This window comes from Ornithodoros turicata, chromosome 2 (assembly GCF_037126465.1).
Source record: "Ornithodoros turicata isolate Travis chromosome 2, ASM3712646v1, whole genome shotgun sequence".
Lineage (NCBI taxonomy): Eukaryota > Metazoa > Arthropoda > Arachnida > Ixodida > Argasidae > Ornithodoros > Ornithodoros turicata.
In genome coordinates this window covers 37,121,993-37,148,044 of record NC_088202.1, presented here as the reverse complement: position 1 = coordinate 37,148,044, position 26,052 = coordinate 37,121,993, and the positions used below count along the sequence as shown (strand labels likewise).

The following is a 26,052-nucleotide window of genomic DNA, read 5'->3' as shown; positions in this document are numbered from 1 at the left end:
CCAGGGGCGTCCCAGAAAAGTCGCACACGTCACCTATGTCCAGGAGGTTCACCAGACGTCCACAATGTGACGTTGAAAATCGTCGGACATTGTGTCTCCCAGGGACATCTGCAGGATGTAAAAGGAATTGCCCCAGCGCGTGGCGTTTTGCGCACATATCTGTGACACTTGATGCTTACTGGAGTGACGTAAGCAAAGCGAGAAACATTTTGGTTTTTGTAACGGAGTCCCAGAAAACAAAAGGTTTAATCAACTGAAGTATTTATATGAACGGCTCCAGTTTCCAAATGACGGCATTCGGGCTAATCCGCTGTCACGTGCCCTAGCACAGCTGCTTGTCTTCAGCTTCTTCTGCTGACGCCACTACACTCCTCCCATCTAAGTTGAGTCGAACCGCTGGGGTGGACGACGATCCTTGACAAGGTACCTTCGGGTCTGTGGGTCGTCTTCGGAATCAGCATCACCACCAACGGCGGAATAGCCAGGAAGCTCACCGTCGGGCGAGATACCGAAGTCTAGTAGATCCGGCAGCCGAATCTTGAGATCATCCGCATGCACCCTGTGCTCCTTATTATCCTCAGTGGTAACAAGATAGGTTGGGCCCCCTAACGAGCGGATGACAGTTCCCCGAAGCCAGTGATTCCTTCGTGTCTTCTCCTTAACCCAAACCTCGTCACGATCAGCGAAGCGTCTGTTCCGGGTATGAGAATCGTAATTACGCTTTTTGCGATCCCTCGCTGTAGTTGAAGTATTCGGATGGTTGGGGCGAAGGAGGTCGAGTTCTGTGCGGAAGTGTCTTTTGTTGAGCAGCTCGCATGGCGGCTGTTCCGTTGTGGCGTGCGGTGTTACCCTGTACTTCAGCAAGAAGTGGTTAACTCCCGTTGCCTGGTTCCTCCCTCCCTTCTGCCGACGAAGAAACTGCTTAAACGAGCGGACGATATTCTCTGACTGCCCGTTACATTTGGGGAGATAAGGCGGTGTTAGGATATGCTTGATGCCAAGGCGATTCAAGAATCCTGTGAAAACGGATGAGGTAAACTGCGAACCGTTGTCGGTGACGAGTTGAACCGGAAGCCCGTGGGCAGCGAAGATGTCACTCAGTGCTTCCATAGTAGCAGCAGATTTGGTCGACGTCATAAGTTTCAGCTCGGGCCACTTGCTGTAAGCGTCGACTACCACGAGATAGCTTTTCTCGTCGAAGTACGCAAAATCGGCGTGTATCCGGTACCACGGCTGCGTTGGAACTTCCCATTGATGCAGAGGGACTGGCACCTGGTGATCAGCTGAAGCGGAACACGCTCCACATGAGCGACAAGCCAGTTCAATATCCTTGTCCATTCCCGGCCACCATACATATGATCGCGCAAGCACCTTCATTTTGGTCTGGCCGATATGCCCATCATGTAGGAGGGTCAAGACAACGTCGCGCTGCTGGGAAGGTATGACAACACGCATACCCCATACGACGCATCCTTTTACCGTTGTTAGTTCCGATTTCCTTGCGTGAAATGCTTGTAACTCTGAATCTCTTTCGTGAGAAGGCTAGCCTTCCATGACGTATCTGTACACTCGGGAAAGCACACGGTCAGTTGCAGTGGCCTTGGCGATTTCTGACGCCTTCAGAGGAGCTTTCTCTATAGCGATAGAAAGGACGGCAGAGACCTTCGAAGACCCAATTTCCACGACGAAGGTGTCCTCCGATATGGCCGCGTCGAAGGCGGGATCTGGTCCAACTGGGAGTCTCGAAAGACCGTCTGCATTCCCAAATTGAGCTGTTGGCTTGTACAGAATATCGAAGGAGTGACCAAGAAGAGTCAGAGCCCAACGCTGCATTCTGTTTGCTGCTGTGACTGGTATTCCCTTCTTTGATCCGAAAATGGCTGTTAACGGCTTATGGTCGGTGAATAATACAAACTTTCTCCCCCAGAGATATTGGTGGAACTTCTTGACAACGAGTATTATAGCCAACGCCTCCTTCTCAATCTGAGCGTACTTCTGTTGGACAGGAGTCAAAGTCTTTGAAGCGTGGGCAAATGGTTTATCTTCCCCTCTGATCTTGTGATAGATCACCGCAGCGACGCCAATCGCTGATACATCAGCAGCGAGGGAAATAGTCTGACTCGGGTCGAAATGAGTCAGAAAACTCATAAGGCCTATCCGATGCTTGATCTTTTCAAAGGCATGGACGCATGGCGGTGACCATTCCCACGCTGCATCTTTCTGTAGCAGTCTGTTCAGGGGTGCACAGAGATCGGCGAGTGCTTTGACGTATCTGCCGTAATACTGGACGAGACCAAGGAAGGCTCGAAGCTCTCCGACGTTCGATGGTTCTGGCATTCCCAGGAGAGCTGACACTTTCTTGGGTGATGGCTTGAAACCCTTTGCCGAAACCACTTGACCGAGGTATTCCACTTCGGGTTTAAGAAATTCGCACTTTTGTTGCTTGAGTCGGAATCCATATTCTGGAAGCCTTTGCAGTACCGCCTCTAGATGAGCGAGATGTTCAGCATCCGAGCTTCCGGTGACAATGGTATCATCAAGCTAACACGCTACTCGATCCAAACCAGCGGTAACCTGTTCCACTGTCCTCTGGAAGATGGCAGGAGTTGAGGAAATCCCAAAAGGCATCCTGTGGAAACGGAACAGACCCTTATAGGTATTTACTACCAGTACTTCCTTGTCTTGTTCATGGAGTTCCAACTGCAAGTACGCATCTGACAGGTCCAGTTTCAAGAAGTGCTTTCCTCCGTTCAGCTTTGCAAATAATTCTTCCGGGCGGGGCAGGGGGTACTGCGCGACGTCAAGCTGAGGGTTCACAGTGACGCTGAAGTCGCCGCAGACACGAACTGCTCCGTTCGGTTTTGGTACTACCACAATCGGTGTAGCCCAATGAGAAACCTCAATTGGTGTCAAGACTCCATTATTGACTTGTTTCTCGAGATCTTTTTCGACGGCCTCACGAAGCGCAAACGGGATAGGTCTTGCCTTACAAAATTTGGGCTTTGCTTCAGCCTGGAACTGCAGCTGCACTTTAACCTTCGAGCAACGGCCTAACCCTTCCTCGAAGAGGTCTTCGTAGTCGTGAAGAATGTGTGACAAATCTCGAGAGGGCGTTTGAATTTGTCCAACGAACATAGCATTGAGGAGAGGCCTTAGTCTTCGCATCCATTCTCTGCCAAGTAAACAAACGTCCTTGTATCCGGTGAAAAGTGCCCGAAGTCTTTGTGTTTCGCCGGCAACAGTTACGTTGACCAAACGTTGGACTTTTAACGGTATCCTGTGGTCGGTGAGGACCTTGAGTTTCTGAGGAGCTGGATCCAATTTAGGCTTTCCCAGCTTGAGCCAAACATCTTCACCCAAGATAGTGTAATAGGAGCCAGTGTCCACTTGTACTTGAATCGGTATTCCGTCGATGATACACGTTAAAGCCTCCTGCTGGTGTCCAACAGCCAAGACACTCGTAATTGTTTTCACAGGGCGGCGGGAAGAAACTGTTCGAGCAGTCTATCTCTTCTTCGTGGGACACATGCGTTCGATATGACCCATTCGGTTACAAGCTCTGCACCGCTCTTTGTTGAAACGACAGGACGCTTCTGAATGGTTACTGTTACCGCAGCGGAAACACCTTTCTTGCGGACGGTCGCCGCCACTTCGCACTTTGCTGACGGTGCTTAAGGTAGATGAAGCTGACGTCTTCCCATCCAACTGACGAGATTCCTGTTCGGCCCTCAGACAACTTTCAGAAATCCTCAATGTTTTGTTGATGTCCATGTCAGTTTCCTGGACTAAGCGTGTTCTAATACGTTGGTCCCGCAGACCAACAATGAATGCAGTGACTAAAGAACAGGCCCGTGGGTCAGATTCCTTTTCATACTCACAAATTGATATGATTGACCTAAGCCTTGCAAGGAATGTCGTCGGTATCTCGTGCTCCTCCTGGTGCGCGTAGAACAACTTCGCACGTTCGAATTCCTTAAAGCGCTTCGGGGAAAAATGGTCGTCTAACTTCTTCAGGAGGTCGACGGAAGGCACCTCGGTGATCTTGTTGGTTGGACTAACGAGTGCAACATCTTGAAAGTCCCCGGCCCAAATAGCGCAATCAGGGTGTTCCTTTTGTCAACATCTGATACGATTCCGGAAACGTCGAGACACGCTTGAAGACGGATCTGATACAAACCCCTAGTCTTCATTCTCGGGATCGAATGGTCCCGGGCCGATGAACCTTGACGCCGTTGTCGGAGCAGAGTCCAACTGCGGAGAAGTTCCTGGAGTCGCCGGGGGTGCCATACCAAGGATGATGTCCCCTAGGAGTCGATGTGGTATTCCCTCGTCGCCAGTGTAACCGAGTCCCAGAAAACAAAAGGTTTAATCAACTGAAGTGTTTACATGCATGGTTCCCAGAACGGCTCCAGTTTCCGAATGACGGCATTCGGGCTAATCCGCTGTCACGTGCCCTAGCACAGCTGCTTGTCTTCAGCTTCTTCAGCTGACGCCACTACAGTTTTAGACCTTTATTTGCAGAGTAATCACATCATGGAAGATAGTTTGAATTAAAAACTGAATATTTGTGAGAAAGGGACGCCAAAAGTATCAACGGTTATGCTTCGGCGTTGTTGGCACAAGAACAAATTAATTCCCAAGACGTCATCACCACGTTACAAGCGTAGCTCACCCCACTGTACACTTACTGAACGTAATCCTACAACTCTCATTTCAGCATATGCTCCATCTAGTACGCCAAAAGGGGCCACCATAGGCCGCCGTAGGTAGTGCTCTTACTCGATATCACGTATGTGTGCGAGTGCGAGCGGTTTCCCCTACCCACAATGGGATACGCAGGTCACGTGGCGTTGCCGATAAGTGCTGAATACGGCGGTTGCATACCCTTCTCAAATAATAGATGTCGATTATTTATCCAAATCTATTTCTAAAACGTGGTCAGATAACAATAACTGAATAATAATGCATAGTGCTCAGCATACAAGCTAATTTGATATGAAACGGTAAACGCCCCATTAGCATCCAGATATCAAACGGAGACATTAATAGGACGTCCGCCGGACTGCAAAATGAGGAAGAAAGTCTGTTCCCGGGGACGTCGCACGGACGTAAACTGGACATTCACGAACATCCCTTGGATATCCAAATGTCAAATTCAGTTCTTCCCCAGGATATCCTTGGGACATATTTGGTTTACTGGGACAGTAGTGAGGAAAAAATAATTGTTCTTAAGACGTACTTCATGAGATACAGGCCCACGAACACACGCACGAGCAAAGCAAAGATGTCACAGACCTCAGAACTGCGGCCACTCCCATTGGTAGCCGTAAGTGCGTGACCTCCCTCGCACTGCCTCACTGGCGGCGACGCGTGTTTGATGTCAGAGCCAGGTAAGTTTCGGCATCCGTGCTGCCAATTTTCGACGCTTGTATTGCCCTTTTCGCTGCAAAACTTGGAATGCAGGTTCCCAGCGGTGCAAAGAACCGTCTTTTACGTTTATCTGGACCCAGTAAACCAGAAATCGCACAGGGACATCCCAGAAAAGTCGCACACTTCACATATGTCCAAGAGACCACCAGACGTGATTTGGACATCCACAATATGTCGTTGAAAATCGTCTAACATTGTATCTCCCAGGGATGTCTGCAGGATGTAACAAGAATTGCCACAAGAATGCCACAAGAATGCCACAGCTCGTGATATTTTGCGTGTATATCTCGGACACGTGATGCTTACTGGAATGACGTAAGCAAAGAGAGAAACATTTTGGTTTTACACCCTTATTTGCAGAGTAATCACATCATGGAAGATCGTTTGAGCTAAAAACACAATATTTGCCAGGAAGGGACGCCAGACGTATCAGCGGTTATACTCCGGCGTTGTTGGCCGTCGAAGGAATTAATTCTAAAGACGTCTTCACCGTTACAAGCGTAGTTCAGCTCACTGTACACTTAATGAACGTACTCCAACAACTGTCAGTTCAGTATACGCTCTATCTAGTACGCCAAAAGAGGCATGCGGGCGAGCTTACGCTTGTCCTAGAGTCACTAAATAAGCTACGCTTCAGAGTAGCGACACTGAGTTACGCCGCCGAGCTGGTCCGCCATGTTGTTTCGTGCAACGCTAGCGCCGCCAGTGTCGACGACGGAGCCATCTCCCGGGGGCATTTGGGACCATCCTCGTCGTCATTCGTCTGCGTTGCTCTGGTACTTTCTGTTTCTGTTCGTGTGCTTTCCTTCGCTTTCTTTTGGTAGCGCTAACTAAAGGCAGTTGGTTTTGCGTCGACTGCTATGCCGCGGTGTTGTGGTAAAGGTTGTACAAGTGCAACTTGACACGGAAAGAGGCTTTTTCGGTTTCCTTCCTCGAGAAACAACGAGAAACGGCTGAAAGCATGGCTAAACGTCGTCGATCGTCACGACGAAGGTTTTCAACCTACAGCGTCTTCTCGCCTTTGTATGGTAAGTATGCCTGTCGAAGTTCAACAACCAAGTAAGCTGAGATGTTCGCCACCGTTGCGGTAGTTTAGTTGTACTTGAAAGACCGCGTTCCAACTTTCAGGATCACTTCACCCCGGATCTATTTGAGCTGCACAGAGCTGACGGCAGAGTTCTTCTCAGGCCGTTCGCTATACCTACTTTGAGAACGGATGACATTCCAAAAGAACCCGGCAAGTGTATCATGCTTTCAAACGGACGCACTTCGGTCAAATGCAATACTGCGAATCGTTGTAATTCGCCGTTTATTTTTTAGTCGCAGGGTCACTTCTGAATGATGAGACGGAACAACCCGATCTCTCGTCTCCGTCTGCGCACAATATGAGCTGTTTCAGCGCCGAGGAAAGCACTTCGTTCATGGAGCACAGTTACTCCAGTGGTGAAGGAAGTTTGGTGCTGATAGAGGACAGTGAGTCTCTTCCACCTGTGTTCACAAATGAATATATTCAAACAAATTTTGCTGATTGAGAGGTCCCACTTTTTAACCTCCTGCTGCCCAGCCTGAAACTATGGATGCATCTTCAACTCCTCTTTCTGGGTGTGACGCAACAGAGCTGATAGATGGGAGTAGGTGGTCCACATATACTATAAAAGATTATGCTGTCATAGTAATGATCTCTCACCAAGCACTGCTATTATTTCAGCAATATATTGTAATTAAGTGTAGCTTGCTTGCATACCAAGCTTACTATCTGATTTGGAGTGGCACCCATTTTATGTCTTATTATTAGGTTCGCCACCAACAGACAAAGAGAGTGAGCTGACTCGACAAGTTGAAGAGCTGCAACGCCAACTTCTCACAGCAGAGCAGAAAATAGCAGACCAAGAAAAGGAGCTGCAGATATTGCGCGGTATGCACAGTGTTTCTAATAATTGGTTTGTTTACTGAGTTTTTGTTTTTCTGAAGGTATGCTGTCAAAAGACCAGGCAGCAAGCCTTTCAACCCTGATCCCAGAGCAAACAGGTGGACCACAGCAACGATAAAACGAAGTCTTCGAATTAGACTTGCATGTGGCAGGAGGGGCTACAACTTCCTCCACGGTGAAATGGCTCTGCCATCTGAGCGCACTCTCCAGAGGCGAATTGAAGACATTAAGTTCAAGCCAGGTGAGAAAGCACTGTGGTTTACCTCTGTTACGTAAAATTTCTGCTAGCGAATTGCTATCTGTAAAATTACTAGCCCTCTCACCCACATGCCTTCTTCAGGCATTCTGGAAGACCTATTTCCTGCACTGGAGTGTAAGGTGGCATCACTGGCTGCTGCAGAACGGCACTGCGCACTGCTCGTGGATGAAATGCAGCTAACAGCGGGACTGGATTTTGACATGAACACAAAAGACGTCATCGGCATGGCTACAATAGCCCCAAGTGCAAACAACAAGAAACCAGCATCCCCTGACACTATCCCATTTGTCACACATGGGCTGGTCTTCATGATTGCCGGGCTGTCGACAAGGTGGAAGCAAACCGTTGGTTACCACTTTTCTGGTGAGTGACAACCACATATTCACAAATGCTTTTCTAAGTGCGCGCAGTGATGACAGATTCCTTTCTCCCACCTTCAGGTAACTCTGTGTCGGCAACAGCATTGAAAGAGGATGTGTTTTCCATCGTTGAGAAATGTGAAGCAGTAGGGCTGACTGTTGATGCCATTGTTTCTGACATGGGACCCTGTAACACTGCTTTGTGGAGGGAATGTGGTATTTCAGCACACCATAATTCTGAGACTTCCGTGAGCTGCCCTCATCCCTGCAACTTCGGAAATGAGAACAGGCAGCTGTACTTTGTCGCCGATGCACCCCACATATTAAAGAACATACGAAACCACCTAGTCAAAGGCCAGACCTTCTTTTTGCCACAAGATGTTGTAACGAAGCATCACCTTCCAACTGCAGAGGTAGGTCCATTTACTTTTTGCATGTACAATCATTTACTTTTCAAAGGACTACCTCTCCTAATGCACAAAGTCCGAAACTAATACATTCTGAACCATAATATGTGATCCTCTTTTCTAGGTCTCGGTCTCTCACATCAAGGAACTGGATGAACTGGATGAAAGCCATGACCTCAAGATTGCTCCGCACTTGAAGCTAAAGCACCTTGATGTCAAGCACTATGAAAAAATGAATGTCTCGTCTGCAGTGGCAGTTTTAAACCGTGCGGTTGCCTCAGGCCTTCGACTTCTTGTTGAGATGGGCAAGTTGGACAAAGCTGCACTGGCAACAGCATGGTTCTTTGAACAAGTCCACAAGTGGTTCAGCATCATGACATCTAGAAGCTTCTGTGTTGCCATGAACAGTGCAAAACCAGCAAAGCACGACGAAACAGTTGACTTCTTTAACAGCTTCGTGGGCCTATTCAGGGAACTCAAAATCAGAGGGAAAAACCAGAAAGACTGTTTCAAGCCTGTACAGACAGGAGTTCTGCTGACAACTACAAGTGCTCTAAAGCTCCAAGAATACTTAAGGAAAGAACATGGCTTCCGTCTTGTTCTTCTGAGCAGATTGTCTCAGGATGCCCTGGAGAATCTGTTTTCTACCGTACGAATGCGTAACCCCATTCCTAGGCCGCTAGAGTTCAAGTCAGCCCTACCTCTGATCACCCTGACACAATTTTTTAACCCTAGCTGCAGTGGAAACTATGCAATCGATGACTCTGTGGACCTTCTGGACTTTGCAGTCTGCACTCCGGCCAAAACAACAGATGCCACTACATCTGACATTCCATTAGACCTGACATGTGCCACAGCAGACATTAATGACCCATCATATTTCGAAACTTTACGGCGAGCTGCTCTTGCACTGCCGACACGGCGTCACCCGCTTGCGCGCGCCACCGAAAGTTCATAATTTCAAACCGACCAGTGAGCGCTCGCATACCGAGGGAGCGGCCGTAGGACCCAATGGGCTGGTGAGGGTTGAGAATTCGCGCTTGGACGTAAAAATTTTCACGTTTCATCACGTTTGATGACGCGAAAAGCTCGCAGCGCCTCACTTTGGTCCGCAAAGGAACTCGCGTGTTTCATCCCCTTGATAGGTGTGTGTGTGAGTTCAAGCTGTCTCCTCCCACCCTCACTGGGATACGCAAGCCACGTGGTGTTGCCGATAAGGGTTGTACACAGCGGTCGCATACCGTTCTCCAAATAAAAGATGTAGACTATTTATAAAACTGTTACTAAAATGTGGACAGATAACAAAACTTAATAATGCATAATGGCTCAGTATACAAGCTAATTTGATATAAAACGGTAAACGTCCCATTCACGTCAAGGTATCCAAGACAGAGATTCATGGAACGTCCCCAAGACTGCAAAATGAGGAAGAAAGTCCCACGGACGTTCACGAACATCCCTGGTATATCCAAATGTAAAATTCAGTTCATCCCCGGGATATCCTGGGGACATATTTGGTTTACTGGGGGATAACCAAGGATGACCTGTCGCATCCCCTATACCCCGCCTTTTTGATACAGGCATCGCATCCTAGAGGCTCCCGAGCGGACCACCGTTGGCGCGCAGCTTACAAAAACTCACGTGGATAGCACTGAGAATATAAAAACTGATCTTGGAGTGGGGCCGACGAGTTCACGCGGTGTCCCCACTCCCCACTTGTCCCCACTGCCACAGTCTCTTCCGTCGGCCTCGTCCAGCGCCATTAATCCAATACGGAGATAACCCAGTGCATAACCCAAGGTCATCGACGCCGCAGTCCATTCACATAAGTTGTTGTGACAAAAGTCCTGCAGATGTATGAGTTACATGTGTAATAATCCTTTTATGGAACCATCTAGCTATAGAATCTGTCGTTCGTTCTCCACTTCCTTCTCCTCTTCTCCAACCGTTCTTCGCACAGTCCTCTACAACATGTAGGGTTCGGATCCCGAAATCCCGGGATTTCAGCAAAATTTCATGTCCCGAAGTCCCGGGATTTCACGAGGCCAAATCCCGGGTTTTCGGGATAATAAATTTCGGCTTTCTTGATAACGGATATTCAGTGATACGAGTGAAAAAGAAAGAATGGTGTCTCCGAGTTTTGGTTTCAAGTGTCCCTTACGTGCGGATTATTTTTGTTGCGTACTTTGTCTTGTGGCGTTTTCGGGGTTACGCGTGCAGATTCGAAAACCATGCCTATGTATTCGGTTTGAAAAAGATATTCGATCTGATTGAAAATCCGAGTATACCATTTCATCAGAACAGAACAGATAACAAGGCGATGTCAAAAATCCGCGTTTCTATGTAGTACAACAATAATGGGAAGACGGTTAGGAGCAACTTTTGTTTCAAACGTTAAAAACAAGACTTTCCGGTTTGCGTTTCCCAATAGTTATGTCATTCATTGAAATCAAAGTGTTATTAGCTTAAGCATACCCCATAAGTCTTAGCCAAACCCATTAGCTCTCCTGGCGGTCCGTTATTCATTGCCTGAAAGCAATGCAACGTCCAAGTCGAGCGAACAGCCCCGCCCTCTAGTTAGGAATATACACTACGGAACAGCAGTTCATAAGGGCAATCCGATTTGCAGTCCATTAACAAACTTGACGTTCCGTCCGGAACAATGGCATAATCTCATAGGTGTATTCCTGGCCGAGTCAGCGAATGAACCGAATGAATCCCTGCTACAGTTCGTTCACGTCTCGTTGAAATCTCAGACACATGTTTAACCGTCCTTTGCCGGGTTAAACCCTCTCCCTCCTATCGCAGTATAATGACCCTATTCAAACGAATGAAATGGGATGGCACATGAATACGGACCTTCTGTCGCCGTCAAACGTAATTAACCATTCAACTGAGTTTTAACAAACCGGCTGAACTAGGAAAGCGGAGAAGCACCGAATGTGAGAAGCCTTTGATAGGAACTGAGCTAGCATACGATGGAACACTGGCACGTGGGTACTCCAATGATGTCGAGCTTAAAGGGACACTAAAGTGCAAACAATTGCTCCTCGCGGAATGAACGGCATTACATTCACAGCAACATAAAAGGAACGGGGCTCCGCCGTTGCATTGTTTCTCCGAAAGTGCGAAGGAATCCGCAATTTACGCTTCACTTACGACCCAATTGAAATTGGCCAACGGCCGACTCTCGGCAGAAAGTCGGGGACCAGTTGGCAGCCAACTAAGTCGGCCAGCCAGTCATGTTCTAACGTCGGGCCAACGTTAACTGCCAACTACGTCGGCGAGGACCTGGCCAATGACGTTGGGCCAACAGCCCGTGCCGACGGGACGCCACCGTAGCTTGCCGTTAGTCGGTTACCGAACTCACCTTCACGTAGTACCAAGGTAAGTAGCCAATGATGTTTCTTTATGACGATTTCAATCAGTTCTCGTGGGTGCACATATTACCTAAGATTGAGACAGTCACGTAGACTATGTTGTAGTCGTTGAAACTGTCACAGAAGAGCCATATACGCCATATGAAAAAAGAGAAAGGGTCCTCTAACGTCCTGTCTATGTTGCATTGTGATAGGCAGAGCGAGGTCTTGGCAAGCCATCGGCCAGGGCAGATCTGTAGCAAGAAACGAGCTCGTTGGCCAAGCACGGCTCGGTTGGCCAGCCAAGCTCTTGCCAAGCTTGGTTCAATCTCGGTATGTTTTTTATTTTATTTTATTTTAACATACTGCGAGCATAGAAGCCCTAGCAGGAGGGGCTCTTTCAACAAATATGTGTGATCTACAAGAGCGCACAACTACTATAGAGAACACGGAAACAAAACCGTAACAACACATAACATCAAGAAATAATTCTTTCCAGCTCTTTGACAAAGTTTGGAGACTGGAAAGCATCGGGTGGGAGAGAATTCCAGTCCTCAACTGTTCTGGGGAAGAAACTCCGTTTAAAGCAATTCGTTTTAGCAAATATTGGGGACAGTAAACGATCGCTCTGTCTATGTCGGGTCCGCCTTGCCGTCAGCGGTTTTATACAGTCTGGTAATTTCAATTTAAATTTTCCAGACAAACAATTATGTAGGAACGTTAATCGTGCTATTTTTCTTCGTGCTTGTAGGGAGGGGATGTTATTCTGTTTCATTAAGAGAGTTGGTGAGTCAGTTCTTCGATATTTGCCAAAAATATACCTCACTGCCTTCCTTTGAACTTGCTCGAGACGGTTGATATCTTTCTTGGTTCCGGGGTCCCAAACAATTGCCGCGTACTCTAACTTAGACCTGACACAAGTATTGTAAACTAAAATTTTGGTACTCGCTGGTGCGTTTTTAAGCTTCCTTCTCATAGTCCATAATTTCCTTAACGCTGAAGAACAAATATCTGCTATGTGAGATGACCAACTAAGATCACTAGTAAATGTAACCCCCAAATATTTATATTTTTCAACGCATGATACTGTACAGTTATTTAAAAAATATGAAAATATACTGGGTGACCTCTTCCTTGTTACCCGTAAGACAACCGTCTTGTTGTTATTAATTACCATTCCCCAATCTCGGCACCAGAGAGAAATTGCTTCAATAGTGTTCTGTAATAAAATATGATCGGCCGTGGTCGTAATTTCTTTGTATATTATGCAATCATCTGCAAATAATTTTACAGAAACACCTTCCGGAATTATACTAACTAGATCGTTTATGTAAATTAAAAATAATATGGGCCCCAGTACACTACCCTGCGGGACACCAGATGTCACATCACAAACATCTGAACGACCGTTTTTGACTTCCACAAACTGCCGTCGGTCATTCAAGTAGGCGGCAATCCAGCGAACAATACAGTATGGGAGCCCTATACTTTCCAGCTTACGCAATAATTTTATATGAGGGACTTTGTCAAAGGCTTTACAAAGGTCAAAAAATAAAACATCAGTTTGTCCGGTACTGTCCAGAACATTAAATAAGTCATGTGCAACAGACACCAATTGGGTTACAGTAGACAGAGATCCCCTGAAACCGTGTTGGTGAACAGTAATGAACCCCTTATCATTTAAAATATTTCGCACATGGCTTGATATTGCATGCTCTAACATTTTACAACAAGTATTAGTAATGGACACCGGGCGATAATTGCTGACTAACAATGCGTCCCCTTTCTTATAAATTGGGACAACACGACCTACACGCCAATCCTCTGGGATCTCACCCGTCTTAATTGACGTATTAAAAAGTTCCGTCAGAAAATCAACAATTTGCACAGAATACCTTTTTAAAAATTCATTCGGGATACCATCTGGTCCCGTGGATTTTTTTGTATTGATATTAAGCAGCATGTTCAATACACCTTCCCTAGACACTGAGAATTCCATTCGAGGATCTGCTACCGATATTTGCAAGTAACCCTCACGATCGGCGAAAACACTATGAAAATAATCGTTAAAATTTTCAGCAATGGAACGTGGGTCAGTAACCATCTCGTTATCAACTTTTATTTTTTGAACATCTTGTTTCGTTCGATTCAAATAACGCCAAAACTTTTGCGGGTCATTCTTTACAAACTCCTGCAGTCTATGACCAAAGAAGTTCTCTCTCTCTTTTTTTATCTTTGTATTTAAACTATATTTGAGCATACCGAACTCCGGCAATGACGTTTTACGCTGTTTTCTTAATTTTTTAATTTTTCGCTTAATGTGGATAATTTCTCGACTCATCCAAGGGTACGGTTTATTCTTGTGCACCTTTCTAGCCGGCACAAAATCATCAATACAACACTTTACAGTGTCACAAAAGTGCCTCCAAGAGGCCTCTACACTGGTGTGTACTAAATCAAGTCGCTCGTTTAGAAAGTCTATTATAGCAACATCATTCGCTTTCGCAAAGTCCTTCACCACAGTTACTCCTTGGGAACATAAATCCACACGTTCTCTAAGAATAGGGGTATAAACTATCAACTGATGGTCAGAAATACCACGCTCCACAGCCACGGGTCCAGAAGTGAATTTTTCGCTCACCAACAAAAGATCCAGAATGGAATTCCCACGAGTATTACAATTAACTAACTGTGTCAGGTTTAGGGACAGCATCATATCCAAGAGGACATCGCTAGACGAGGATATTCCATAACTTAAATTACTCCAGTCAGTAGAAGGTAAATTAAAATCTCCCGTAATTATTATATTTTTACCGGACAACGGCAACATGTAATCGTACAATCTACACATAAAAGCATCGTTCACATCAGGAGCACGATAAATGGCACCAAGGTAAAACGAAACTCCCCAGACAGATACTTTCAGGAACAAACTTTCATGGGAGGTAATCTGATCCACAATAACAGAATCAACTATATGTTTTGTTATAACGGCTACTCCTCCACCACGGGACCTCCTATCACGTCTATACATCCGATAACCCGGGGGTACAATTTCGTCATCACCGACACCCTCATGCAGCCACGTTTCCGTGATAACACAAATATGTGGGTCATACGACAATAAAAGATACTCAAGTTCATTTATTTTATTAACAATGCTTCTTGCGTTCAGTGATAATAACCGGAGTTGGTGAGTCTTTAATCGCTAGCACTGCATAAGCGACGAATCACCTCTAGTGATCAGTCGCCTACAACCCGCCGCATCGTCCCACATGTACATATCATTATCAATACGCAGTCTATCACGCACCAGGGAGACCCTCTTACCATTATCTTTATCAGCCTTGGCAGTGTTCCACAAGAGCTTGCGTTTACGTAGCGTGTCAGTGCAATAATCGTTTTGAACATAGATACGTGATCCTTTCAATTTATTGGCCTCGGGGAGAGTGAACGCGGAATGGTGTAGCACTGCATAAGTTCAACTTTCGATTGGCCAAGTGATTGTCTCAAACCAAAGGCAGTAAGAAACAGAGACATTATCTTCATGGTGAGCTGATACTACAAGCAATTCCTCATTTCAGTGTTGTTTGTGTACGCATCAAATTAAACTTAGACGCCTCACCCTTCATTTTGACTCACACGCGAGCAGGACTCTCGAATTTGTGGAAGCTCGCAAGACAAACCTATGTATAGTATCTGCTGTTCTTCCTCAGGAAAGAAATGCAATTTCTTTTCTTTATACTGACCTGTTTGATTCTAGTGATCTCGGGCATATTGCGAGCTTTTACGATTCTCCCCCTACGCCGTTACCCTACCCCGCGAGAGAATTGACTGAGTTGGGTCATGCATTTTTTTGCGACGGGCCGTGGTTGGCCCATGCACAGGTGTTGTTTCATGGGTCATTCTAGGGCCCACGTTTACCCAGTCAGTACCCAAGCTTGGTACCGGACCAACAGCAGCCACTCCAAGTTCCATAACTTAAAAACCCGGGACTAGGGGACAAAAAAACGACAAACACAGAGACCTTGTCTGTGTTTGTCGTTTTTTTGTCCCTTAGTCTCGGGTTTTTAAGTTATGGATCGTACCACCAGCTCGCTTGCTACCTCTCTATCCTCTCGTTATCGACTTCGTATCGAGTTCGTTTGTGTAAGTTTATCCAGCTTTATTCGAAAGCACCCCTGCACTCTCAAAAATGAACTTCACCACATGGCACGCTCACAGCCAACTATCATCCCGAAACGCAACTGAATAGTTAGGAATACAATTCGTGTTATTCTGTGTAATCTCTAATTTTTTAGCTCACATTTGCGAAACACACACACACGCATGTGTAACACACTGCATTGGCTACGAACCTAGTGTATGTCATACAATCAGTTGCAAAACTAGCGCAGCACTGAGGTTTTGTGTGTCTGTCCTTTCTTCTGTGTTCCAGCCTCAGAACATCAATTTCCATAGTGCAGCATGTTTAAAACTTTTAAATTTAAAACTGTGGCTTTATTCTTCGGAGCAGATAAACAAAGCGCAGTGTCTTTTGGAACAGGTGAGACGACCCTCTGCTGAGGTCACTGTAAACCCTAACTGGGTTTATGCGGAGCGAAGGAGAAGAGCCAAACACGCTCAACAAATACAACCCGTTTAATCAAAGAAATGAATGCAAGGAAGTTTATGCAGAGACGCACGGGGTTCGAGAATGGATCTCACCAACGTCACGTCGTCAACATCCCAACATCACGTTACACAGGCGCAGCTGTTTGTCCTCCTCTGTGCTTTTCTTCACGTGTGTCTCGTGGTTCTTTGCCTCCTTATGGCGTCCGGGAACACGTTTAGGTTACCGCACGCCTTCTAGCCCTTCTTGTTCCACTCCAGCTCCTCTTTTCTCTCTACTTCTCTCCCCTTTGCTTCTTCGTCTTTTCCCATTACAATCGCTTCATCGCACTTGCCACAACAAAGAAAAATTCTACTTGAGGGCAAATTCGTTTAACTTAACCACTTCCGATGAGTTGTCGTGTCCAGAGGAGCAGATCACTGCAGCCATACTCGTTCCTGAATCGAACTCAACTCGAACTAAACTCTGTTCCCAGCTCGGCATGCTGCCTCATTGAGCTTAAACCCACTTGCAGGCAGTTCTATCGTGCTGACGAAACGCTCTAACGGAGCTACACCCGGTATGCTGGATGTACGGGCCCTCGACTGCACAAGAAATAGCGTGTTTGAGGATGAGATAGCTGTGCTTCATGAAGCATGTTCTGTCGTCGGCACAGTTCGTCAGCTATTCCCTCCAGTAGGGTGAGCATCATTACCTCTGGTTGCAGCGCGCCGGATTCGCCTGTATGTGAAGATGAAGAACCGGCAGGGTTGTGCACTGTTACCCTGTCTCGGTGGACTTCACGTTTTGTGTTCCTGTGTACCCCCTGCCTAGTGTCACTGGCGCTGCCAGGTGAAGTGGAATGTTCGTCGACGGAATCGTCTCTCGTTGTCCTAGCATTAGCTCCTTCTAGCAGGGTCCTTCTGGTATGGTCCAACGTATTGGGCCGGTCTCAGCCTTGCTGCATGTATGATTTGTTGCCTTCTGTTTGTAATGCCTCGGATCCTGTACGAGACGTGGGAGAGCTTCTCGACGACACGGTATGGTCCTTCCCAATTCGGAGCTAGCTTCCTTTTCACTCCTTGCCCCCTTCCATGATACGTACGTACACCCGATCGCCGACTTCATAGTAGAGAGTTTTCGGGAACCGGTTGAGCACACCCGGTACGATCAGTTGGGAGAGATGGGAGCGACGCGCATGCGCTTTACCTCGTGGGGATTATCCTTCGCGCGCGGCGACCTTCCTGACCGTTTCGAGGTCAGGATCGGTTCGCTTCCGATCGTTTTCTTTCGCGGACCCACCAACGAGCTGAAACATGGCTGCCGTCGCCGCGATAGATTCCATTTACTTGGCAGCAGCAAAGTACTGTAAAAGTAGAAATTTTCACGAGGACGTAATTTTCGCGAATTTCGCGGTCGAACTTCTTTCGCGAAACTAAGGTTCTGCGAAATATCGGTAGCAGGGATGAAAAAGTATGGGCACTGGAATTCGCGACGATATGAGCTCCACAAAGACAAATCGACTTACTGGACGACCTTTATTCTCAATGTGTTCTTGTCAAACGTTTCAAAACAATGATTGTTTTCAACATCAGTAGTTCATCAACATTCATTCGCATAGTGTATCACTTGGCATTGCAGATACCCGCTTTCACAGAGCCTGTCCGTATGTCATTGTTACGGGATTGGAGTTCACGGTAAGCTTCTATAAGCCAGTTGGCATGTACACGCCAGCTATTTCTCGTTCACTGTCAGCAGTGTCACGAACACCCGATCTTCCCGATCCCGCGATATCCGCTTCCGTCCTCTTCCACACGGATTCGCGAAATTAAGGCCCCTCGAAATATTGCCGAAACGCGCTCCAAAACTAATTCGCGAATTGTTAAGACAGCGAAATTAACCACTTTTACAGTATTCCGTGGATAGTGTAATGGTTCTTCACAAGGTTTTGTTCCTCGGAAACCTCGCGGTGTATTCCTATTTCTGGTTCATCGTTAGTCAGACTAAAGATTAGAACTCGACGTAGAAAATATCGGAAAAGACAACTGCCGCCATTTTGATAGCCGTTCCCAGAATTGCCGGACACGGATTCTTAAAGTTGGCTTGACCGGCGTACTCCCTGCCCTCCACTGAAGCAATGCATTCCATCTGGTTTTGTTTGAATATCTGTTGACCCTGAGCTTTAGAAAGAAATGTCCAACCATGGGTGTTGCTGTGAGAGGCCCTTCGACGGTGTACAAGTGGAATATAAGCGCTAGAGGGTCACAGTTTTGTTTCTGGAGGAGTTATTTTCGCCGTTTTGGCTTCATGGCAGAATGCATTGGTGTGCTATTTTTCTTGTACTTGGCCAAAACAATGGGTTCTTCAGAAAATGCGCATGTAAGACATGAAAGGTGAAGTTGTCTTTTACGCTTTGCAGCTTTGTGCGCAACTGTGGGACGCCCCAGTCTTGTTCCCACGATAAAAGAAGTGTTGACGAGCTCAGTGTGGCTTGCGAAGCGTCTGTATCTTCATTCCTGACCGCAATGGCAACGGTTTGTGTTGGCGCAGTGGTAGAGATGCTGGCCTCAGGTTACGTGTACCCTGGTTCGATACGCGTGCTACTTAGCTTTTCTTCCCTTTTTTCTTTTTTTGAGGGGAAGTAGTGTTTTTGTAGAGTAACGGCAGGGCGAGAGACCATAATTTTGCCTTAATAATGCCGTACTGGTGCTATGTCATACTTGGTTTAACCGCCCTTCGTCCCGTCTCAGTGCTGCATTGAAGCGACATGAGCTATGTCATACTTCATGGTTATTCAGTTCGATTTAGTTGCGATGATGCTCTGTGATCGCCTGCAGACTTAATATATGAATTACAGATGACTCTCCATTGCACTCCGATTTACTTCGCCGTTACAGGAATCCCAGTTTCGCACAGTGCCACGCGTGTTTGTTGTAATGTAGATGATTGTCAATGACTTAACATAAATTTCGGACTTGTGGCTTAAACGTCCTTTGTTGCCTGTAAAGTCCAGGTCGATGTTACGACGGAACCAATTATGCGGGTCAACTTTGACGCGCTCTAATGGTAAATGGAATTAAGATAAACAAATTACCACGCGTGTTTCTTGCAGTGTAGACACATGTCAATCATTTAACATAAATTTCGGACGTGTGGGTTCAACTCCTTTTATTCCCTAACTTCTCAAATTTTCCATTATCAGCATTGTGCAAGGCCTTAATCGCCTTACGGGTCACGGGTCCTAGTTATCAAAATCATAAATATGTTAAAAATACCATGCGTGCTTATTGTCACATATATGGCGTACGTGACGTAGGACCGACTAAATTTTATGAAATCCGCAATTGACTTTTTTCGCAAAAGTCGTCGAATACCAGTAAATAACGAAGATAATTAATTCACTTTCACAATTAATATTTCTTATTAGTGAAAGTACGTTGACTGCATAATTGCTAAGATGTAGAGCACAACACAGAGGGGTCTACCCCGCAAGATCCGAAACCACGTCCTTTTGTGCTCTAGTAAAATGTGGGAAAATACAAAACAATTGAGCACTGTGCGGGTTTTTCGGCCAATTTGTCCTTTTCCCCCATCTCGGTGCCACCCTATCTCAACTGACATCAGTGACGCGAAGCTCGTTCAGTATCGTGATAACTTGATGCGTCGAGATAAGTAATCGGGACGCGTTTATTGGACACAGTTGCGCACGGTGCTCCCCACTGTCCAATAGACGCGTTCCGATTATTTTTCCCGACGCATCAAGTTGTCTCGACACTGAACGAACTTAGCCCCCCAGGTTGTTCCTCAAATCATGAAACAGCGCTTTTTCCCAGAAGTGAGCGTGAGGGGAAATAGTGATGCTGTCTCTCTACAGTATCATAAAACATGCTTCCTTTTATTTTATTTCCTTCATTATCTCGTTTGATCTGCTCAACACCTCCAAGACGGTTCCCGAGTTGATCTCACAAATGTCGCACAATAAAGCTACCAATGTATTACTGTAAAATGATGAAAAACCTCGCAGATAACAAAAATAAAATCACCGGTTCTGCTGCTCGATAAGCATGTACGTTCTACCACATATTAACAAAAGAAAAATAAAGATATCGACCAGGACGCTAGAAAGCGGGGTTGCCCCGTGCTTTCGGGAACAGCGTGATGTCAGTGTTGTGAAACCGTGACAGCGAGAGAGCGACAGGAAAAAGCGGCCGCAGAACTCTCGCAACGCTCGAAGACAGTGCACTTTCGCATATTTTTTAAGGGCACAGAAAAGTACTGCTGTTTCGATTCTCGCTGACTAGGCTTCTCAGGCTTGTGCATTACAAATTTGGGATTGCGCGGTCAACCTGTTTTCACAAATTATGACGATTCAATATAAAAGTAATCAACTTAGTGATACGCTAGCACCTTTGAGTAGGCCCCGTCGGGAATAAATATATTCAACGACTTTTCGGAAAGTAAAACAAACCGCGAATTTAATAAAATACTAGTAAGCCTCAAGTGAAGCGCCCTGCATACTAGGATGTCACCCACTCTAGTTTCCGATCCAGGGCTTGAACACCCTTTGTTCCCTGCGGATGTGGCACACATCAAATTGTCCGTTTTCAAGCTTCGCGCATGGGCAACAACAACAACAACTTTATTTTAGCTTTGGAGAGTGGGGAGCTTCATCGCCACAGGCGATACTCTACCCCATTGCTGGGTACTCTACCGCATGGGCATAATCGCAAAACAGGTCGTCATTTTCCATTGGAAGCGCTGCATTACACTCGCCATATTAGCAGATTTTTGTGTGCTGTAATTTTAGTAGTGATTCAGATATTTCAGACATTCCCAGAATTGCACGACACACCCTCCTCAAGTTGACTTTACCGGCGTACAACCTGTCCTTCATTGAAGTTATGCATTTCACCTGGAATATTCGTTTGACCTGAGCTTTACACGATGGTGTATAATTGGAATGGAAGCGCAGGTGCGTCAGTTTTTTTCTTTCTGTGGTACTTATTTTCGCCATTTCAAATACATTGGCGTGTCTTTGTGCTTGTATTCCGAGAAACCAATGCGTTCCCAGGAAGTGTCGTCCTCTTCGAAAGGCCCGAACCTGTCTTCTATGGTTCTTTTCGTGCAGCTGTAGTATGCCCCAATTTTAGGGGGTTTTTTTTCTTTTTTTTTCACAAAGAAAGAAGTAAACTCTGCTCAGTGCTCCTTTCCAAGCGGTTGCGTCTTGGTCCGTCATGATGACAATATTCTGCACTGTTGGTGCCAGATGTCTATTGTAGCTTCCATGTTCCCTGGTTCGACCTTGCCTTTCATTGGGTTTCATTTGGTTTGCCTTGCCTGGTCATGCCTTTCGTCTATTTTATGAAGCGAGTTTTGAGATTACGGCAAGGCAAGAGCGTCATAATTTTGTTCCTGGATGGCTCATTATTAGGCATTATGACATAACATGACTAGTATATGAAAGGTCGACCACTTTCCATTACATCCGGACCTACTTCATCGTTACAGCAAGTCCTGGCTTTGCAGAATGCCAATGTGTTAACATTGCAGAACAACAGCAGAGAGAGCAACTCTCATCGCTCTCTTTACAAGAGCAAGGCGCGTGGGGTCGAAATTTTTGTTTCTCTTTTCAAATTTTATTTGTTCATCTTTTAGAATGTGCTCTTGTTCGCACTCACAAGGCTTCATGCATTTTAATCAAACTGTCATAGCAAGTAATGCACGTCCCACGGAGACTCCGGATTAAGCATTACAGTGGTTCCGACGGGTAATAAAACATGTACTTGCATCCGTGTGGCGAATATGGAAAGAGCGGTGCGGCTGTCTCACGTCACCTCTGCGTCGGCCGCTGAACTTTATGGAGTTCTCTTGGCACTAAGTTTCATAAACTCCCAATCTTCAGTTGCTCGCTGGACCATCTATAGCGACTCAAAATGTACGTTACAGACTCTAGCTATCATGTCTACTATGGGATCTCTGGCGTCAGCAGCGCAAGATGTCCTGCACGCATACCATGCGGCAGTCTTAAAAGGTCATGACATCCAAATGCAGTCGATCCCTAGTCACTGTGGCATTGCAGGCAACGAGGCTGTGGACGCTGCTGCACGCCGGGCTCTTCAACTCAGGCGCGTCCAAATGATGCCCATTTATTTCACCAAGGGGGACGCGGGACGAATGCTGAACGAGCTCAAGCAACAAATGTGCAGCACCTCCTGGTTAACAGGATCGGCTCGGAATTCGCTTCTGTGCAGGGTCGACCCAGAGTTACGCTTTCGAGTTCCACCTTCCTCCACGCGACAAACGACGACTGTCATACATAGGCTACGGCTCAATGTACCGTACAGCGCACGTCTCATCTTCAAATTTGGAAAGCGGGACTCTCCGCACTGTAGTGAATGTGGCGTTGTAGAGGATGTAGAACACATCCTTCTCCGGTGTCAGAAATACGTTGATGCTCGAAGGGCATTAGAGGCAAGCCTCTCTCGTGTGGACTTCCGAGCCTTTGACATCACGTAGCTGTTAGGTCCTCCGTCGTCCGACAAGGCGCCAAGGGCACTTGAAGAGTTTCTGCATGCAGCGGGGCTTATGGACATCCTATGACACGCTGAATGTGTGATGTGTCCTGTGTGGGCCTCTAGCGATTCCGACACTTTACTCTCACTTGGTCGAAACTTTGGAACTTTTGAACTACATGTTGAACTCCATTACCATCTCGGTTTTCCCTGGACATCATCTCTGTTTTTTCATCATCTCATCATCTGTTTGTGTAAGTGTACTGGGGTAGCCAGTTCGACTTCGACCCCATTCGACTCACATCCCCATTTTTTTTCTTTATCACATCACAAGGACTGCGAGCACTTTTCACCGGATACAAGGACGATTGTTTTATTTGCAGAGAATGGATTCGAAGACTAAGGCCTGAACTCAATGCAATGTTTGTTGGGCAAATTCAAACGCCCTCTCGAGATTTGACACAATTATTTACGACTACGGAGACCTCTTTGACGAAGGGTTAGGCCGTTGCTCCAACGTCAAAGTGCAGCTGCAGTTCCAGGCTGAAGCAAGGCCCAAATTTTGTAAGGCAAGACCTATCCCGTTCGCGCTTCGTGCACTAATGAGGCACCAATTTGACACCAATTGAGGTTTATCAGTGGGCTACACAGATTGTGGTAGCACCAAAATCGAACTGAGCAGTTCGTGTCTGCGGCGACTTCAGCTTCACTGTAAACCATCAGCTTGACGTCGCGCAGTACCCCCTGCCTTACCCAGAAGAATTATTTGCACAGCTGAACGGAGGAAAGTACTTCCCGAAACTGGACCTGTCAGAAGCGTACTTGCAGTTGGAACTCGATGAACAAGCCAAGGAAGTAGTGGTACTAAATACCCATAAGGGTCTGTTCCGTCTCAATAGGATGCCTTTTGGGATTTCCTCAGCTCCTGCAATCTTCCAGAGGACAATGCAACAGGTTACCGCTGGTTTGGATGGAGTAGCGTGTTATCTTGATGACATCAATGTCACCGGAAACACGGATGCTGAACATCCCGCTCATCTAGAGGCGGTACTGAAAAGACTTCGAGAATATGGATTCCGACTCAAGCAAGAAAAGTGCGAATTTCTTAAACTCGAAGTGGAATATCTCGGTCAAGTGGTTTCGGCAAAGGGTTTCAAGCCATCACCCAAGAAAGTGTCAGCTCTCCTGGGAATGCCAGAACCGTCGAATGTCAGAGAGATTCGAGCCTTCCTTGATCTCGTCCAGTATTACGGCAGATACGTCAAAGCACTCACCAATTTGCGTGCACCTCTTAACAGACTGCTACGGAAAAATGTAGCGTGGGAATGGTCAACGCCATGCGTCCATGCCTTTGCAACTATCAAACATCGGATATGCTCTATGAGTTCTCTGACTCATTTCGACCCGAGTTAGACTATTTACCTCGCGGCTGATGCATCAGCGATTGGCGTCGTTGCGGTGATATATCACAAGATCAACGGCGAAGATAAACCCATTGCCCCCGTTTCAAAGACGTTGACACCTGCCCAACAGAAGTACGCTCAGACTGAGAAGGAGGCTCTGGCAATAATATTCGGTGTCAAAACTCTCCACCAATATCTCTGGGGGAGGAAGTTTGTATTATTCACCGACCATAAGCCGTTCACAGCCATATTCGGATCAAAGAAAGGAATACCAGTCACGGCAGCAAACCGAATGCAGCGGTGGGCTCTGACTCTTCTTCGTCACTCCTTCGATATTCTGTACAAGCCAACAGCTCAATTTTTGAACGCAGACGGTCTTTCCAGACTCACAGTTGGACCAGATCTCGACTTCGACGCGGCCATACCGGACGACACCTTCGTCTGGGGAATTGGGTCTTCGGAGGTCTCCGCCGTCCTCTTTATCGCTATAAAGAAAGCAGTAGGCCACTGCAACAGACCGTGTCATTTCCCTAGTGTACAGATACGTCATGGAAGGCTAGCCTTCTCACGAAAGAGATCCAGAGTTACAAGCATTTCACGCAAGGAATCGGAACTAACAACCGAAAAAGGATGCATCATATGGGGCATGCGAGTTGTCATACCTTACCAGCAGCGCGACGTTGTCCTGAGCCTCCTACATGATGGTCATATCGGGCAGACGAAAATGAAGATGTTGGTGCGATCATATGTATGGTGGCCGGGAATGGACAAGGATATTGAAGTGGCTTGTCGCACATGTGGGTCGTGCGCTGCTACAGCGGATTACCAGGTGCCAGTTCCTCTGCATCAGTGGGAACTTCCAACACATGCAGTGATACCGGATACACGCCGATTTCGTGGACTTCGACGGGAAAAGCTATCTCGTGGTAGTCGACGCCTACAGCAAGTGGCCCGAGGTGAAGCTTATGACGTCTACCAAATCTGCTGCTACTATGGAAGCACTCAGTCATATCTTCGCTGCCCAGGGACTTCCGGTTCGACTCGTCACCGACAACGGTCCGCAGTTTAACCTCATCCGTTTTAACAGGATTCTCGAATCGCCCTGGCATCCATCTCTCCTGTCATCAATCTCTCAACTTCTTGGCGTTACTGTGGGTACATGAGCCACACAATGTGAATAAATTTTAATATTATCCTGGAGTCAGTGTACGTCAACATGCTTATTAATACTCTTTGTACAGTTGCTTGGTGGCGGTACACAGGCGATTAACCTTAAAGCAATTCATTGTTCACCGCGCTTGGTATGTTCAGGGAAAAGCTACATGATATTTTTCTCTCTCTAAATGCTTCATTAGAGAGGTGATCTCACACTAGAGAGACTCCTACTGAGGAACTCGTACTCCCGGAAAAAGCGTATTAAACATAGATTTTCGTATAGTCAAACGCTTTGTAAGGGAAGTCGTCGTGTGATTGGAAGAAGGGAAGGCAACCACAGTAACTCGTAATTCCTACACTGGGAGGCTGGGAGGTACCCGGGTTCGAATCCAGGTGCCGGCTATGCTGTCTAGGATTTTTCCTACGTTTTCCTCAGTGATGCTTTCAGGCATGTGTCGACACGGTTCCCTTAGAAGTCGGCCCAGGACGCACATTCCCCCACACTGTTAAAAAAAAAGCCGTAAAAAACGGAGGGAGCTGCCGATATAATATTGCCATAACGTCCTCCGTTTTAGAGACTACCGATTTCCGTAACTTTACTGGGTATCTGTCCGTCTAGCGGTTTAAGGGTCTTCCGATTTTCTAGG

General features: G+C 46.6%; 1 protein-coding gene and 1 long non-coding RNA gene across 2 annotated transcripts in view; one reads left to right on the top strand and one right to left on the bottom strand.

Annotated features, from left to right (window-relative positions):
• Positions 1–378: 378 nt before the first annotated feature.
• LOC135384535 (uncharacterized protein K02A2.6-like) lies at positions 379–1,338 on the bottom strand. The gene has a single exon (XM_064613733.1). The coding sequence runs from the start codon at positions 1,336–1,338 to the stop codon at positions 379–381; it is 960 nt and encodes a 319-aa protein (XP_064469803.1).
• Positions 1,339–11,620: 10,282 nt separating this feature from the next.
• The window catches only part of LOC135383369 (uncharacterized), a 96,859-nt gene continuing 82,427 nt past the window's right edge, over positions 11,621–26,052 (top strand). Inside the window, exons 1-2 of the long non-coding RNA XR_010419833.1 lie at positions 11,621–11,772; positions 11,960–12,077. This is a non-coding gene — a long non-coding RNA (uncharacterized LOC135383369). The remainder of the gene's footprint in view (positions 11,773–11,959; positions 12,078–26,052) is intronic.

Coding starts and splice junctions, on each gene's coding strand:
- LOC135384535 (XM_064613733.1), bottom strand. CDS start 1,338: ATGGACAAGGATATTGAACTGGCTTGTCGCTCATGTGGAGCGTGTTCC.